The sequence below is a fragment of the Ruditapes philippinarum genome, unplaced genomic scaffold, assembly GCF_026571515.1.
Source record: "Ruditapes philippinarum isolate M1 unplaced genomic scaffold, ASM2657151v2 ctg1059_1_1_1_1, whole genome shotgun sequence".
Lineage (NCBI taxonomy): Eukaryota > Metazoa > Mollusca > Bivalvia > Venerida > Veneridae > Ruditapes > Ruditapes philippinarum.
The window spans coordinates 125,364-143,652 of record NW_026866195.1 but is presented as its reverse complement, the minus strand read 5'-3'; the positions used below and the strand labels follow the sequence as shown (position 1 = coordinate 143,652).

Here is an 18,289-nt window from a genome sequence, read left to right as displayed (position 1 = left end):
AGATACATATAAGTTAATAGTTTTGACAGGAAAATATTTATTACAAACTTTAGAAATTATTCAGACACCTTGCTCACTAATTATCAATTTATTTTACTATGCTGTAGTGTTTAACAGTGATTTGATGACACTTTGATTACCTGCATAGCTTTTCTAGTCAGTTCTGCCTGTTCTTGTACTTCCTTAATATTGTCTACAGCCAAACCAACCTATAGTGCACAATAAAAACACTTTCTTATGTCACTGTTATAATCAATTTGACATCTGGCAAGTATGTTATTATTTTATTTAGTAATGAAGCTACACAAATTAAATATGCTATTTATCACATATCCAAAATAAGAACTGTTTACAGTAAAAATCATTAACTTTTTCATTGACATGTCTTTAGTGTAACGCTAACATTTAGCACAAATGACTTAACATCAAAATATATGTACAGCCATGCAATACCGGTTTTACAGGGTTGCAAAAGCAGTATGGGAATTAATGATAAAACCAGTTCTGTTACTGCCGACAGCTAAATTTTAACATTTTGATATAAATTTTCTTACACTGGATGGATTCTAAGGATTCTAAACTAAAGTAAGATAAGTCTGTTATATAAATTTAGCAAAGCAAGAACCACATATATAAATGTATACAAATATTTTTTAAACTTACGAGCAAGTTCATTATAATGATGGACATGACCACCATGAACACACAGAAGAGAATATACCCGAGAACCTCATATTCAACCACTCCATCAGTATATATACCGTCATACTCAAACTCTCCTATCATCATTACTGTTGTCTTTATAAGAGACTGCCAAACAGTAGAAAATGATTCCTGTAATATAAACATTGTTTATTAGACATGAGTAAAAAATTATAAGGGGAACATTTTAATACACTCGAAACCATGAAAAAAATAGTTTTTTGTGAAATCTAATGAATTAAAAAGAATTCTTTGACAAAGATGGACATATGAACAAATTTCATATCAACCTAATACAGTCGAGACTGCCTAAGCGACCCCTTGAAATCAACAACTGTGTTATCCTACTTTGTTTCAGTCCTCTTTTTTTTTATTTCATTTTATGGCTGTATGAATTCTAGGGGAAATGTTGATATTAACATTTTTTATTTAGAGAGAAAAACTTCAGATCCATTTTATTTTATTGATTATAAATGCATCAAATTCAATTTTAAATTTTGTACCTTAATTATTTAACATAATGATAAAAGTACAATTTCTTTTTCAATGATATATTACCAAATTTATAATTTAAGTTTTACAGGCATTATTATTTGCATCAAATGCTTAAAATGTTTAATTGCAATTTGTTTAATATTACTTCTTCATACAGCTTTGTATGTAATTCATAATGGTAGAACAGATGGTTTGAAAAATTTAAAGTAAAAACAAAGACAATTTTTACCTGATTCTGTAAGAGAGAGTAAAATGCAAGAGCAAAAGCAATAATGAACAGCATGAAGACGATGAAGAACTGGAAGAATGTCTTCAGGATATCCTTGAACATCACCACATAGATACCAAACCTGGGGAACTTTTGGGCAAACAACACAAGGTTGATCCATGACAGGAATATTGCAACAGTTCCTACATTCCACTGCCAGCGCTAAAATAACAAATAAATCATAACTTTAAGTGAGACGTTGAGAAAATTACAGTAAGAATCAATGGATTGACTAAATTTATAAATTCACTTAAAGTTATTAAAGCATAGAAAACTGAAAAATTAAATATTGACTGCATATTCAAGTATAAATGTATTATATTTTAAACATAATTATTTGAGATTGAATAAAGAATAAGTTCTCCCGCCTAATAACAATGTATTAATCCATATCCTGAAACTAGTCAATACTTGTGTTACACTAGTACAGGGAAACATGGTCATGACTTGAGTAAGGCTCAAAGACAAGACTCCTGGCCAAGAGAAAGACACCTTTCCCACCATTAACATTAACCTCTACTTATCTATCGAAACACACAACCTTGTTTAAAGCATTAAACCTTGATCAAAATTGTTATGTTAATAATCTGACTAAAATAAAAAACAATTAGTAACAAAAGTAAGAATTAAAGTGTATAACATAACTTACAGTTCTAAACCCTGTAGATTTTTGACAATCTTCAAAATCCAGAACAAACAGAATGGATGTAACATAAACAGTCCATTCTATCAGATTCTCCCAACTCAGATAGTTCAGCTTGGCTTGGTAAAGTTGTATCAACTAAACAAGAAAATAGTTCATACATTATTTCAATGATACAAGACAGACATAGTTAAAGTATTCTGTCATATTATAACAACAAAATTCTTTACAAAACTATATATTTTTATGTAATAAATAACAAAGATAGTATTTTTTATGGACTTTCACATAATAATGGTAGTATTTTAATATCAACAATTTAATTCAACACTTTATACAGAGTTATATGTAAGTATAATACATTCTTCTTCTAATTACTTTGGACTAAGGTAACACTTCTTATATAGATTATACTTTTCGATAAATCACTTAATTTGTACACTTGACACCATTTCTAATCATAGGAACAACTTTTAAGTTTTCAAATTAAATGTTAAGCTGGAAGTGTGCTGATTTAAAGCATCAAATATAAAATATACTAGTAAGAGTAAGATAATATCATAGTCCCATATGATTACCTCTCTCAGTAAGTTCCATGCCGCTAGTATAATGATGGCATATTTTCCTATCTTTGCAAATAACGGCTGGTCATAGCCCCTACTTTTTAATTCAGAACACGACTCTCTGCTGGAAAGACAAAACAAATAAGCTGACAGGATGTATATAAAATAGAAGTCATTTACAAGGTAACCTGCACCACAGGCACGTTAGGTGTGTATCAAACTTTAGACCACCATCCAAATTAAGGAAACACCTTAAAGACATGTGTGATAAATGCAACTTGGAATATCATTTTTTCCAAACTACCTCAAATAGATTGTTTATGGTTTGTTTGATAAGTGCTGGAGTTTGTATTGTATTGTTTGTATGGTTTTAAAGGAGTCTATTTGTCTCATCTAAAACAGTCTCTCATTAATGTTTTGAGCTACTTTAATGAGATTGTTTAAACTTGTATTAGAGGTACCTGTAACTGTGAGACAGCAAGTTGATATATCTGAGAAATAATGCACACTGGTACATTTGCATATATTATTCACAATATAACATGGAATACTACTAATATATATTCTTTTCTTATGAGTTTAAACTTTTAATTGTCAATCAAGATGGAAAAAGATGTCCCTCCTAGGAGCATTTTGGCATTGGCAGACATTTAAGTAGAAACATCAATGTAATACAAGATATCTGGGCATCAAACTGGTGCAGTGTTAGGAAAATAACACATAGTCACCAACCCTCAGCTACCAGTAACAATAATAGTGAATCTTCCACTTAAGTAAATCCTTGGTCTGCTGGCTACACCTGATTCTACCTGTGTGACCACAGCAGATCAAGATCACACAGATAATCTGTGCAGTCAAATATCTGCAGTATGAACTTTATTTTGAACAAATGATAAATGGTTTCCTCCAATTTGAAGGATTGACAAGTATATTTAAGATATTTAGCATGGTAACTTAAGGGTTACTGAAACTACAGATTGTAAAGTAAATGAAACTTACATCATATAGGGGGCATCAGTAGACACAATGAAACCAGTAAGGAAAGTCAAGAACACAGCATAAATCAGAAAGTTCACATAGTAGAATGTACGACCAAATTTTGTCCATTTATATCTCAACAGTGCTGTAACTAGAGGGTGGGCCAGAAGATCTTCTCTCTTTGACGTCACCTACAAGAAAAAAATCAATAATTCTTCATCTTCAAATTTCCTGCTTGAGAATCTAACCAAGATTATTATCTATATACACTCTATATTTTTTACCTAGTATAAGAAGGACTTAAGTTTGAAAGTTTGATTGATATTATTTCAAGGTGAATTTCAAGGTCAGGTTTTTCACACAATGATCTAAGTTGATTCTTAAACTAACAAATATACCTGAAATGACCAACTACAATTCATGTATATATTAAACCAAAATATGCCATTTTTATTAATTTAACTCATAGCCAAGGCAACATACACTGAGGTTGTATCTAATAGAATTTCATTTTGTTAAATTCAATGATATCATACCATTATCATGAGTGGATGATTCTTCTTGAAAGTTCCAGAGTCGGTGGTGTATGGACGCGCATACTTTGTCAGGTGGTCTTCATCATCATACAAGCTTCCTGTATTAATTAACATATCACTCTGAATTGAAACACATTCCTGTTTAGATACTTTAAAACTTAATTTACACACAATTCTAATGATAAAGATAACTATAAGGATACATGGATAATGTACCAGTGCAACACCTTTTTTCTGTTATATAAACTTCTCAAAAAAGAATTCAATAAAATCAGCATTTAAGAGTGAAATGTTAAGAAATTTGCAAACAAAAGACATGTACATTGACCTTTCTAAATAAAGCTATTGAAGCAAGTTCTTTCTGACTCAGAGTGCATTAATACTCAAGAACATTAAGTACTAAGACTGAAATATCCATAATTTCAAAAATGCTAAACTTCAAAATTATTGTAACAATAAAAGTGACATAGGTAAGACAATACCTGTAGAAGATCCAGAGTCACTACTACCTCTATCACTCCAGTTAAGTACAGAGTATAGATCATCTAGAAACTCATAGTTAAAGGTAATCTTGTAATTATAACTCTCTAAACTCTCCTTGTTATGCTGCATACATCGGTTAAACACTTCCTCCGCAACATCTACAAATATACATTTAAAATTTAATGTCAATTAACTTACAATCATAAAACCCATCACCTCTTAGTTAGAATGAATTAAAAAATGTTCCTAAATAATATTTTTCTTTTTCGTCCCTCAATTTTTGGTACTTTTGGTTTTGTTGTCTTATTATATAATGATTCAGCATAATTGAAATAGCAGATGGCATTTAAACAAGCTGGAACATTAACAGATCACCTACATGCAATAATTCCAGGATTAAATGGCACCTTGATAGAATCATAGACCTGTGACTATTCGTCACTTAACATTGTAAATAATGAGAATGACAATTAACACTGTTTTTGTTTTATGTTTTTTTTATTGCACTACAAAATGAAATTCAGCAGAGTCTGCATAAATCTCAATTAGTACCATACTTAAAGAAAATCAGAGAGTATAATAACATTACCTGGCATCTTTCTGATAAGTTTCCTCATTGGTGTATCATGTCTGTTTGTGTTTAGATCAAGGGTATGATTTCTCAGAGCTTCCTGCCAGTAGTTAGACTTGATGATACATAGAGCTACATTCCTGTTTGTTAAAATATTAAACATGATTTCTAAATGTGTAAAACAAAAAAAAACTGTTATAAACTGTAATGAAAAGACATATATGTCCAAAATTTAAATACATAGATATGTTCTGTTCTAAATAATACATCATATTCTTACAATAACATTGTTTAGATACATATTTTGTTAAGTGGTTGTTAAAAACAGGAAATGATTAATCGATTATCAAGGTAAGAAATTTGTGGAGTTCAGGGTGAACTGTGTTTTTGTAACCTTTTCAGTGGTTTTATATCTTTTGCCTAAATTAATCATTGTGCTTACTGTATATGCCAGACTCGCATGCTGTTTTATTAAACCAAGTCATTTCCTTGTTTATTCCTATCCATATTGTGCAAGTTGATATTATGCTTGCTTATTTTACAGTAAATAATCTGTTTGTAAACTAAACTTTTGTAATCTAGGCTTTTTGGAGTTACACGCTTAATTTGTTCAGTAGTTTCGTACTCAAATTTGTTCGTTACAGATTTGTCTTTTTGTGAATTTATGATGTAATGGTTAACTTACTTTAGTGACAAGTTGTTTTTAAGTTTCTATTCATCTTCCACTTTTAACTTGACTTTAGTTTTATTTGAAAGAAGATCTTTTATCACACTACATACACGTTTATATTAAGTAAAAGTTGAAGATTGTGCTTACTAAAGAAATCTTTATCACATATATTTTCCTTGTACTTATTAGGGTAAATTGTATTTTACAGTGATGGGTAGTGAATAATGAATGCAGAAATGTTGTAACGTCACCCTTGAGTGTTCACGACGTAGGTTTATCAAACATTTATATATATGTATCTTTTTGTCTACTAGTCATTGTTAATCTGCCATATATTGTTTTTACTAGTCAGTATTATATCTTAAATCATTTATTAAGATTTGTCATTGTTTCATTTTAACTACTTTAATATGTTCATGAGTAGATTGTAACTGCAAATTATTAAAGCATCTATAACTGCAGGATTTTGGATTACTTCCCTTTGTTGGTTATTAAAGCAACTTGGTCAACATTAGGTTATAATCCAATTATGATGTTGTTTTTATGTAAACGTATGTATTGTTATTCTGTAAATTTGAATATGTGTTTTTTATTATATGTTTCAGTTCTTACGATAAATGAGATAAAGCAAATTTTTGTTGTCGTTATCATTCCACCGGCTAAGGGCGGAAAAAAATTCAAAACAAAGTTAACTTATCTATTCCTATATATCAACTGACAACACAGGATTCATAATGTACTAGTTAATACTTAATTCAGGTAAATTTATCTACTCTTTTACTTGATTGGATTTTGAGTCATACTATAACTACTCTATATCTTATATAACATTGCTTCTTGTTCCTAGTAAATATGAAGATATTTATAAAAACAGTTGCTTACTCTGAATAGCAAAAATCTCATTTGTTTATGACTGCAATATCTGAGTAAATACTCATCAAATTCAAAATGTGAATATATAACCTGACTATCATAGCTTTTATAACCTTATCAATTATTCTAACTCTGACATAACTTACGCATTATTGTTGTCAATGGAGAGGTCAAGACAGTTGTTACCATCTGAGTCTCTCTGTTCCACGTCCGCGTCCCAGTCTATCAATAGTTCAACTACATCAACATGACCATATTTACATGCCAAGTGGAGAGGAGTTGTCTACAAATGGTTTAAAATCTTACTATGAATTTATACTACAGAACAAACATGACATATTAAATAATTTACCCCAAAATGCTCTTATAACCAAAGGGCAGAAACTGAACAAAAATATGACTACTATAGAAATAAGATTTATCTCTATGTTCTTAAAATGATAGTATGAAATCAGATTTCAAAGACAAAATCTAAAATTTGAATTACCTCCCTCTAACTGTAATTCTACATCTTTTTAAGATTTTTATCACACAATTAATGTTTAATGTTGTGCATCATTATCTAAACATTATTACAAATATATCTAATAAATGACATCAGTTTTTAATTGGAATACCTTTGCTTTGTCCATAGGATCTATAGGAGAGTCTGCCTCTAGTAAAACTTTAGCTGTTTTCATCCAACCTTTAGCTGCAGCACAATCAAGTGGTGTCCACAAGCTCACATTCCTGTATCACACAAAATATCTTACTCCTATTTAACTCACATTAACAAACTTGTATTGAAACCATTTAAATAGTATCTAATAACTCCTTATTCCCCTAACCTCTAGAGTGCTAGCAAAAGTATTGTTTTGTTTATGTCAATAACAAAAATTTAGGCCAGTGTTTTCAAAGTCTATCAAAAAGCTTTATACCATTGACTATTTACGTAAGTAAATTATATTGAAATTCCTCAATCTCAAAAGAGAAGTTTCATGTGATGGAGGACAGATCTATTGAACATATTCATCAATATAAAAGTTAAATATTTGAAAGACTTTTACTTGTCAACATGAACACATAACACCCTTCATCATTTGTAAACCTTTACAGAATTACACTTCAAATAAAGTGGTATATCAATCAAAAAGCCATATATTTGGTTTTGCAGTGAGAGTTGGAGTAATAATCAACCTTTTGTTTTATCAGATTGAGACCATGGCCTAGTGAATGTTATAAACTGGTGGTAAAAAAATAACATAACACCATATGAGCCACGTCACGACAAAACCAACAAACCCATTATGTTGGTTTTGTCATGACACGGCTCATATAAAATTACATACCTGGCAGCAACATCAGCTCCAAACTCTATGAGTACCTCAGCAACTTTAGCATGACCAGCTAATGCAGCAAGATGGAGTGCTGTGTTGGAGTTTTCATCCTCATCATTTACAGCATTCTTATCCTGGGTAACAAGTTCCCGTACAGTGCTGACAAAAACAACCATACAAAAAGTTGATTTTGTTTTTAAAAATTTTTTTAAAAATGTTAAGATAGAAAATTTGGGATAAAAAATTAGAAAAGTTAAAAAATTATTTTTTTAGTTTGGGTTTGTATTTGGGTTAGAGTTAAAAAATTTTAAGGGTTTTAAAATTTTTCAAAAAATTTAAAAAATTTTAAAAAAAATTTTTTTTATTATTAAAATCAAATTTAAATGATTTTAAAAGGTTAAAAAAAAATTTTGGGTTTTGGTTACTTGATGTAAATTTTGTTTTTGTATTTTTATAATATATTTTTAAATTTTTAAATATTTTTATTATATATATAATATATTATAAAATTATTATTTTTTTAAAATATAAAAATTAAAAATAATAAATCTTAATTCTTTTTTGGGCATAAACAGGAATTTAAAGGATAAAAAGGGTGTAGATTTTAATTACATACTTGGAGGTTCTTTTTTGTTCTACCAAACTTGGCAGCAAGATGTAGAGGTGTTTGTTCCTCCTCATTCTTACTCTCCATATCTGCTCCATTCTTTAACAAACACTGAAATATACATCATACAATATGCTCAAGTAACTCCTTGATATATACTTGTTATTCTCTGGTGTTTTTTTTTTAAATACATGTTTCAAAATGTGTTTTTAAAGAGCAGAATCCTCACGGTCCAAACAAGATGCCTGCAAACTGCATGTGTAGCTCTATCATTAACCTTGAAGTGTGATCATGCCACTCATACCATATAACATAGACCATAGGCATGATTTATATCTTAATCAATAAACACACAAGATTTCATGAAAAGTTAGTCGAAAATTTGCCAATATGCGACATTTACAGTCAAGAACCAATACAGCAACAATAGTATTTTTACTACAAATACAAGGTACACCAAGTTAATTTGAAAAAAATGTCCCAACAAAAATTAGTTAAAATAAAAAATTTTAGAATAAAAAAATAAAAATTTCACTAAAGGAAAAATTTTTAAAATTTAATGAATAAAATCTTTTTTACCCTTTTAACATTTTAAAAAATCCCTTCATTGCAGAAAATTATTTAAGGGTCTTTGTCGTATTGTCACTACTTTTTACCAGGCTGGGCCCCCAAGATTTCCATTTTTAAGAAAAGTCTGAAATTTTTAAACACCAAATGAATAAATAAACATTTTCGAGAAAGAAAAAAACAACAGACATTTTAATTTAAAATATTAACAAAACTTTTACAAGTATTTCATAATTTTTAAAAAAGTAGAATTTCAGATGGCCCTCCATGCCTTATTTCAAGCAAAACCTATAACATCCAATCTACATGTACCTACACTTGGTGGAATTATAAGAACTTTGTATACCTTATACATAATCTGCATGAAAATTGAAAATTATAATACTCATTAAAAACTGAAATTATTTTATCATGTTTTTAAGGTGATAAAAATTGAACAAATTTACTTCTGGATCATTCTATTCCTTGTTAAACATTTACCTCTAAAGCATTAAGCTGATTTTCTTCTGCTGCCAGGAATATTGCTGTCTTGTCATTCTTGTCCACTGCTGCAATATCAGCCTCTTTCTGGATAAGAAGATCTACAGTGGGGGCACGGCCATACACACTGGCCAATAAGAGTGGAGTATAGTTCTCCTCATCTCTCCTCTCAATGTCTGCCTCTCTGTAAATATACATGTCCATATATATTTGCTAGTAATGTATTCAATGTATTCAATGAATTATCATTATAAATCTTTTACTTGGTTGAAAAACGCCAAGAAGAAAAACATTGATTACTAAGTTCAGCTGGCACATCCATGCCATCTTATCATGTCTGAACTGTTCACTATTCAGCCAGTGTATTTTCAAATTTAAATAAAAAAAAAAAAATCCATAAAATGATGAATTGTTTTGTCCACATTGAAATATGGACAAGTCCATTTAAAGCTACATTTAATAAATTTCATAAAAACAGAAATAGCGACATTTCATTTATAATTTGGGTTTCATATCAACTCTAGATCTTATAAGGATACAAATGTGCAACCTCACTGTGGCGAAATCAGATGTACATTTTTTGTTTGCATGAGAAATTTCGCCTTTAAATCATCCGTAAATCAATATTAAATCAACAAACATGACTATAAGTAGCATTCCTAATTTAACGGTATATTTCCGCATTGTAACAGATGTTTTCATATAAATTTTATCTTTTTTATGAGATGATTACTTTTTTCTGAACCCCAGGCCTATTGCACCTTGAGACTAAAACAGTTAAAGTGTGTTTGCACAAGAAAATCCCATATTTGCTGTGTTCCGAATAGCAACTATAACACTGTGACATAGCGCATACACAAGCTGATTATAGTCATCATTTGCATGTTAAAATTCGTATACAAACTTTAGTATTACGGTGGGTTTTTCCATTTATTGTCCTAATTTATGAACAATATTTGATGAGATTTACAACAATACTGTTAAAAGGGTTAATGAAACTATAGATTGCTTGGTTTGTAGGCCGGCGGCTAAACATTTTTAAATATTTATTTAATGTGGCTTTAAAATATTTAGTTTTGTAACAGTACGTCAAGATTTCTTTGGGTCTATAGCCTCTTATTCAGTTTTTTATTACCTGGTGGCTATATTACTTAATCACTAACACTACAAAGTCTTAAACCAGAATGATTTCAGCTTGGTCTGGTAAATACTGCTCAAAGATCACTCCATTTGCATTTTACCTATTTTATGCAAAGGTTAAGGGGGGAGGGAGGTGTTCTATGTACAACTAAATTTGACACTGGTGATCATTGTTTTTCAGACAGAAACCATTTTAGCTCAGACCAAAACAATTTTAGTTTCTCCAACAGTACCACCTAAAATCAATTACAATGTACTTTTAAAATCAGCAAAATTTGGCAAGAGAGTTAGGAGGTAATGTTATCTTAGGCAAAGATAGTTCACAATATCTCAAGAAAGCAACAAGTTCCTGTTAAGGCACACAATTATTTTTTGCATCAATAACTATTTAATGACACATCATCCTTTACTATAATACATGTACAGGTATATCATTTAATTTATATTACTCATTGATTTTCTCAACATGTGTATCTGATAAAATAATGAAAAGCTGTCACACTATTAGAATATGAAATTAACAAATAACATATTTTAATGGCTAATAAAAGAAAGTTGACAACTATAATTCAGATGCAATATTTGTCAGAATTTATGAAATCCATGTAATTTCAAGAATCAAGATATAATGATTCCTTCATTACTTATTTTTAAAAACTTATATCTACTAATAATAAAATAACAATAATGTATACATGTCTATTAAAAGCAAAAGATAATAACAATTTTAAACAATATACCACATAAACTCAAAACATTCTTCAAAATGATGAAAACATTTAGTTAAAATATGAATTTCTTGGGAATGGGAAAACAAGCATTAAGTTTAAACTTCAACCATTAACCTGCAACAAATCTAAATTAACGATATTTCAATATCAATATGGAAACATTGAAGAATCAACAATAAAGAGCTTGGTCAGTCTGTCAGTTTGCTCCATCAATTAAACTTACAATAATTTCATTTAAATATTTCAATTAACTTACATGTACACAATCATTGATGAATTACTATGCTGCATTAACAAACCAGACTTTAAATAACATCAAAATACTCATTGACTATGCAGAAACACTATGTGTAAAAATTAATGTTAATTTCATGGGACAGGGAAAGGGGGGTCCTTGGTTTAAACTTAAAAGATGCATAAACATTGTTTACAAATATGGTGACTCTAAAACTGAACTGAGTGGACAGGGGCATGGGGATAATGGTAGGGGGTGACTCAGCTAGATAGCTTCCTCATATGAACAAATTTTATTTTTCTGCCAAATGTTGAAGGTAATGTCATAGAAACCCATAACAATCAGTATTTATCACTTACAATATAAACATACATGAACTCCGAACCTCTCCCCGCTATAATGAAATTTTTCCAGTTTTGCTTTTTACTATAGAAAATTTGAACTTATTTCTAGCTTGGCTCTTATATTATTATAATTATGAAGAATAAATGCCATTCAACTGATTATTATAAAAAAAAGATTAATTATGAAGTATCAAGTCTAACATTTGAATGGCCTCCCTTTAAACAATGATAGTTCAATGTTTGCCAATTGCCTGATGATTTTATGTTATTACTTCTCAAGTTTTTGTGATAATACAATATAACCTGAAGGAAATGATTTATATTTCCTCCCCTTAACGCAGTACCAGATTAACTTCTGTTAAATTCAATAGTTTACCAATTAATGCAAAAAATTGACAAAATAGTCTATGTTTCATCAGACAAGACACTTTTGTTAGTTTTGAAAAGCACTTTACAACTGGTGGGGAAGTGGAATATTTTTTGGTTCCTTCATTTACATGAAATAATCTTATTTGTGAAGGAAGGCCAATTATAAATGAGTTATTACCTGTCTACAAGAAACTCCACCACTTGTACATGGTTATACTGAGCTGCCTTATGTAGGGGCGTGGCCTGCTCGTTGTTGAGAGCATCAATACGAGCATTATGCTCAATAAGCAGACGGACAACTCTAAGGTCTCCATTCACAGCCGCCAGATGTAGAGGGTACATGTAGATATTGTTCGGTGTGTTCACATCCGCCCCTGTAACAAAAATGTTTTCAGTTAAATATTTTTTCAAAAAAGTGTATTTTATTTCATGAAATACTTACCTGACATTACATTTAGGATTTCATTTCGTCCTACCTTTTGAACTCGCTTAACCGGAAGTGTGCATTTGTTTACATCCATAATGCATTGAAACAAATAACTTCCTGAAGTTTTAACCAACCAGAACACACTTCCGGTATTCCCACGTGAAATCAGTTTTCGTTTTTTGCGCCTACCGTTTAGATGTACTTTTTGAGCTCGTTTACTAGTTTTATTTTTTATTTTACGGTGGTTATTGTTGTGTGTTGGATTATGGCTCAAGAAGCAGTGAATTGCGTCTTGGAGCGCGAAGAAGGAGAGATTTCTGATAATTTTTCGCCAGGCCATGTGACCGATAATGGCGAGTCATCAATGTTTCGGGCTAAATTGCCGCATAAGAAACAGTCGGATCACGGTAAAGAAAAACAGAAACGTAGATCCAAATATGACATTTTAGAGGAAAAATTTAATCAGAAATTGGAATCTATTGATGACAAGTTTGATAAATTATTCAGTCTGTTTCAATCTTCGAATATTCGGGATACTTCGCCATGTACCGATGTGCAAGAAGATGAGACTCGTAACGTAAATTCGCAACAAGATGTTTTATCTTTATGCGGGGATAGTACTTTAGGTTCCGACACAGATTCGGATAGTGACAGAGATTTTCACAGAACACGTGTTCAGAATTCTGTTAGAAAAGTTTCGGATTCAGAAAATCTCAGTGAGCATACTAAATTGGGACTGTATGAAATTTTTGGTGAGGATGCCAAAGTTTTATCAGAGAAGGAAGATGTTGGTATTACCTTAGACCAGTCTCAAAAAGATGTCTTGTATAACAGTTACAGGTGTAGTACTCCTTTATTTTTGACTTCATACAATGAAAATGTTCTTGATATGTTTCCTGTTAAAAGTGACACTGAACAATTTTTACAAGTGCCGCCAGTGGATCCTTTGATAGAAAGTTGTTTGATTAAACGACATGGTCCCAAAGCAGCATTTTCTAGCTCTAAGATAAGAGGTAAAGGTTTATACTCGCAACCTTATAAGACTATTGAAAGACTTGCATATAAAGGTTCTCATGCCCGCTAGATTAGGTATTGTTATTCAGCTGTATTTACAACAAAGCCTTGGTGATTTACTTAGTTTTGTTCAGTCTGACAGTTTTGATAAGGATACTGCAGAAAAGCAGATTAAGGATGTGTTCTCTATGGCCACTAAGGGTTTAGACCAGCTAGGAAGAGCAGGTGCTTTTCATCATATTATAAGACGTCATGTTGCTATGTCTGATACAGCTTTGTATGAATTACCAGATTCACAAAAATTCCTCAGTTTACCTTTGACAAATGACGGTTTGTTTGGTACAGAACTTGAAAATTTATTAAAAATCAAGGAAAGAACAGAAAAAACAGGTGGATGATTTGGTACCTGATGTTAAGAAGAGGGAGTTTCTTAAGAGGAAGCCTGTCTCTTCTACGACTGTTCAAGACACATCAAAGCGGCCTTGTTTTTCGCAAAATAGATCTGTTTCCTCTGATAATTTTCGGATCCCCAAGGTTCCAAGACCTTCAACCTCAGGTTACAATAAGCAGGGAAGTGACAGAAAAGGCAACTTCAGTAGACCTAGTGCAACTGAGTCCTTTCCACCAAGGAACTTTGGCCGAGGACGTGGTAAAACAGATCGCAAATGACAAGGTAAGCATTATAGCAAAGTGGCCGCAGATACCTGTTGGGGGCAGACTAAAACACTTCCTGCCTGCTTGGGAAAATATAACTCGAGATCAGTGGGTTTTAGATTTAATAAGAAACGGTTACAAGCTAGAGTTTATTCAAAAACCACCTTTTTCAGGTATATTAGAAACCAAGGTCAATCAAAAAGAACATTCTTTAATTCATACAGAAATTCAAAATCTTTTAGACAAAATGTCATCGAAATAGTTCCAAAAACTCAAACACATCACGGTTTTTACAGTACGTTATTCCTCGTCCCGAAAAAGAACGGAGAGTTACGTCCTGTCATAAACTTAAAACCCCTGAACAGGTATCTGCAGAAAAAACATTTCAAAATGGACAACATGAGGAAAGTGTTAAATTTAGTTCGAAAAGGAGATTGGTCCATAAATCTCAACCTAAAAGATGCATATTTTCACATAGAGATTTTCAAGGGCTATCGTCAGTTTCTTTGTTTTTGTTTCCAGTCAGTTGTGTATCAATTCAGAGCACTGTGTTTCGGTCCGACTTTGGCACCTCGAGTTTTTTTTGCAAAGTAATTGCTGTAGTAGCATCTCATCTACGCAAACAAAGTATTCGTCTTGCAACTTACTTAGACGATTGGCTTGTTCTAAACAGTCTAAGAAACACAACTTTTTAAAAAATCGAACAGTCCTCTTAAATCTCCTTTTCGAACTAGGTTTCATGGTGAACAAGAAAAAATCGTATTTGTTACCCCTTCAAACAGTAACATACATAGGGGGTCTTTTCATGTTGAAAAAAGGGATAGTTTTATCAACAAAAGAAAGGATAGTCAATTTACAGAAGGCAAGCAAGACAAATTTTACAGGGTCATTGCACAGCCAGACATTATCTTGTTTTGTTAGGCATGATAGCATCTTGCATAGATCTGATTCCCAATGCACGGTTGTTCATGAGGCCTATCCAGCTTCATCTGTTACAAAACTGGAGTCCTTCGAGAATGTCCCTTTCATGCAAGATCCAATGTACACCTTCTTTGACTCCTCATTTGCATTGGTGGTTACAGGAAGTGAACATTCTGAAAAGGGTTGTTGTTTTCAATACAGCCATTCAAATGTTATACTGACCACAGATGCAAGCAGTTCATGGGGGCTGGGGTGGTCACATGAACAACCGTACTGTGCAAGGCCGTTGGTCTCAGATAGAACGTCTACAACACATCAATTGCCTGGAGATGGAGGCAATAATTCGTTCAGTCCGTCATTTTCTGCCCCTTCTAAAGAACAAGTCAGTTCTGATTCGAAACAGATTCGAGCACATGTGTTTCAATATATCAATCGCCAAGGGGGGACAAAATCAATAACACTTTGTCAAATGACTTGGAAGTTGTGGATGTTAGCTTTGAGCAACAAAATATTACTGAGGGGCAGCCCACATTTCAGGAAAATCAAACATATTAGCAGATCTTTTGAGCAGGAATCAGTGAGGGATACAGAGTGGTCTCTGAACAAAACAGTTGTGATGTCAATATTCAATCTTTGGGACATCCTCTGATGGATTTGTTCGCAACATACAAAAACAAAAAGACACAACTGTTTTGCTCATGGATTCCTCACCCTTCAAGCTTATGCCTTGGATGCCCTGTCAATTGCATGGCAGAACATGTTTGCTTATGCGTTCCCGCCTGTGCAGATTTTGCATCGTGTTCTGTCACACCTACAACAATTCAATTGCACTCTGATTCTAATAGCACCAAATTGGCCGAGACAACCTTGGTATCCAGTACTATTACAATTACTTGTAGCAAACCCTCTTTGTCTACCACTGCAGCCGGATTTAGTGTCCCAAGGGATGGGCAAGATTCTTCATCCAGATCTTCGAACACTAAAATCTGACTGCATGGCTCATATCGACCGATATTTCGAAACAGAGGGATTTTCAGAAAAGTCTAGGAAATTGCTTGCATCTTCCTGGAGAAGGGAACACAAAAAGACTATAGGTGTAAATTCAAATTGTTCTGTAATTGGTGCCGTGAACAACAAATTAATCCATATGCAGCATCTTTAAAGGACTGTGTAAATTTTCTTGCATACAAATTTCATCAAGGTACTGCATATAGAACTATTTCAGGGTATAGATCAATGTTTTCAGCTGTCCTTCCTTATGTAGACAAAGTTCCAATTGGGCAACATCCTCATGTTATTCGTTTACTTAGAGGTGTATTTAATGAAAGGCCACCAGTTAAAAAACTTGTACCTGAATGGGATCTTCTTTTTGTTTTAGGTGAAGAAGGCACCATATGAACCCCTTTGTAAAGCGTCTTTGAAGTTTTTAACATGGAAAACGTGTTTCCTGATAGCAGTTACATCATTTAGACGTTGTAGTGATCTTCAAGCTCTTAGGTTGGGGGAAAGTTTTGTTAATGTGCAGAAAAAAGGTATAACTTTTATTAGGCCAGGTTTGTCAAAGCAAGATCGGCCAAATCACAAGCCTACTCCTATTTTCATTCCGGACAACAAGAAACTAGATCCCAAAAGATGTTTAGCTTTTTATTTAAAAAGAACAGAAAAGTTTAGAAATAAGTCTGGACAGGATATTACTCAGTTATTTTTATCTTCTAAAAAGCCACATCAACCAGTTTCATCTCAGACAATATCTACATGGATTGTAAAAACGATAAAAACATGCATATTTGAGTAGTGAGAAAAGTGTTAAATCTATTAAAGGTCACTCTACCAGAAGTTTGGGTCCTTCATGGGCTCTTTTCAAAGGGGTATCTATGAAGGAGATTATGGAATCTGCTGACTGGTCTAGGGAGACTACATTTACCAAACATTACTTGGCGGATTTGAATATTAATTTCATTGATGTTTAAGACAAAAAGAATTGTCTTGTTTAATATATACATATATATATTTTCGTTTTTTGCGAGTTTGCAAGGATATTTAAGTATATTTTGATCGGATTTGGAGGGTATATTATATTTTGATATTATACACATACCTACAGATAAGGAACTGTTAGTATTTGTACAGTAAACAGTGTAAATACAGTGGGATTTTTTAATACAGTGGTTATGTTCATATTGGATTGAAACTTATTCATGCAGTTTTTGACATACCTAATGAATTGTTCCAAGTTTGGATTCTTCAGAGGTAAGTTCTTTTAAAATTTCTTTATTGTTATTTGATGTTTAAAATGTTATGGATGGATTTCAACTTGAATCTCCCTCCACCAGTAATTCTTTAACTGCTTTATAATCAGATATTAATCCTAAATGTAATGTCAGGTAAGTATTTCATGAAATAAAATTGGAAAATTTGTATTTCAAGTTATAATTTTATGAATAAATACTTACCTGACATTACATGATCCCTCCCATCCACCCCACAGATTTCAAGTTTCCATAGGGCCGTTAGGCGCAAAAATGGAAAACTGATTTCACGTGGGAATACCGGAAGTGTGTTCTGGTTGGTTAAAACTTCAGGAAGTTATTTGTTTCAATGCATTATGGATGTAAACAAATGCACACTTCCGGTTAAGCGAGTTCAAAAGGTAGGACGAAATGAAATCCTAAATGTAATGTCAGGTAAGTATTTATTCATAA

General features: G+C 31.9%; 1 protein-coding gene across 1 annotated transcript in view; it reads right to left on the bottom strand.

Moving 5' to 3' along the window:
• LOC132731644 (transient receptor potential cation channel subfamily A member 1 homolog) overlaps positions 1 to 18,289 on the bottom strand; it is a 32,625-nt gene that overhangs the window by 1,598 nt on the left and 12,738 nt on the right. Inside the window, exons 9-23 of the mRNA XM_060717856.1 lie at positions 12,750 to 12,945; positions 9,753 to 9,936; positions 8,728 to 8,816; positions 8,111 to 8,257; positions 7,400 to 7,511; positions 6,929 to 7,065; positions 5,258 to 5,379; positions 4,668 to 4,826; positions 4,186 to 4,283; positions 3,671 to 3,840; positions 2,687 to 2,795; positions 2,115 to 2,246; positions 1,427 to 1,627; positions 664 to 834; positions 141 to 209 (exon numbers count right to left, since the gene is read on the bottom strand). Of these exons, the coding sequence (XP_060573839.1) occupies positions 141 to 209; positions 664 to 834; positions 1,427 to 1,627; positions 2,115 to 2,246; positions 2,687 to 2,795; positions 3,671 to 3,840; positions 4,186 to 4,283; positions 4,668 to 4,826; positions 5,258 to 5,379; positions 6,929 to 7,065; positions 7,400 to 7,511; positions 8,111 to 8,257; positions 8,728 to 8,816; positions 9,753 to 9,936; positions 12,750 to 12,945 (2,096 nt within the window). The remainder of the gene's footprint in view (positions 1 to 140; positions 210 to 663; positions 835 to 1,426; positions 1,628 to 2,114; positions 2,247 to 2,686; positions 2,796 to 3,670; positions 3,841 to 4,185; positions 4,284 to 4,667; positions 4,827 to 5,257; positions 5,380 to 6,928; positions 7,066 to 7,399; positions 7,512 to 8,110; positions 8,258 to 8,727; positions 8,817 to 9,752; positions 9,937 to 12,749; positions 12,946 to 18,289) is intronic.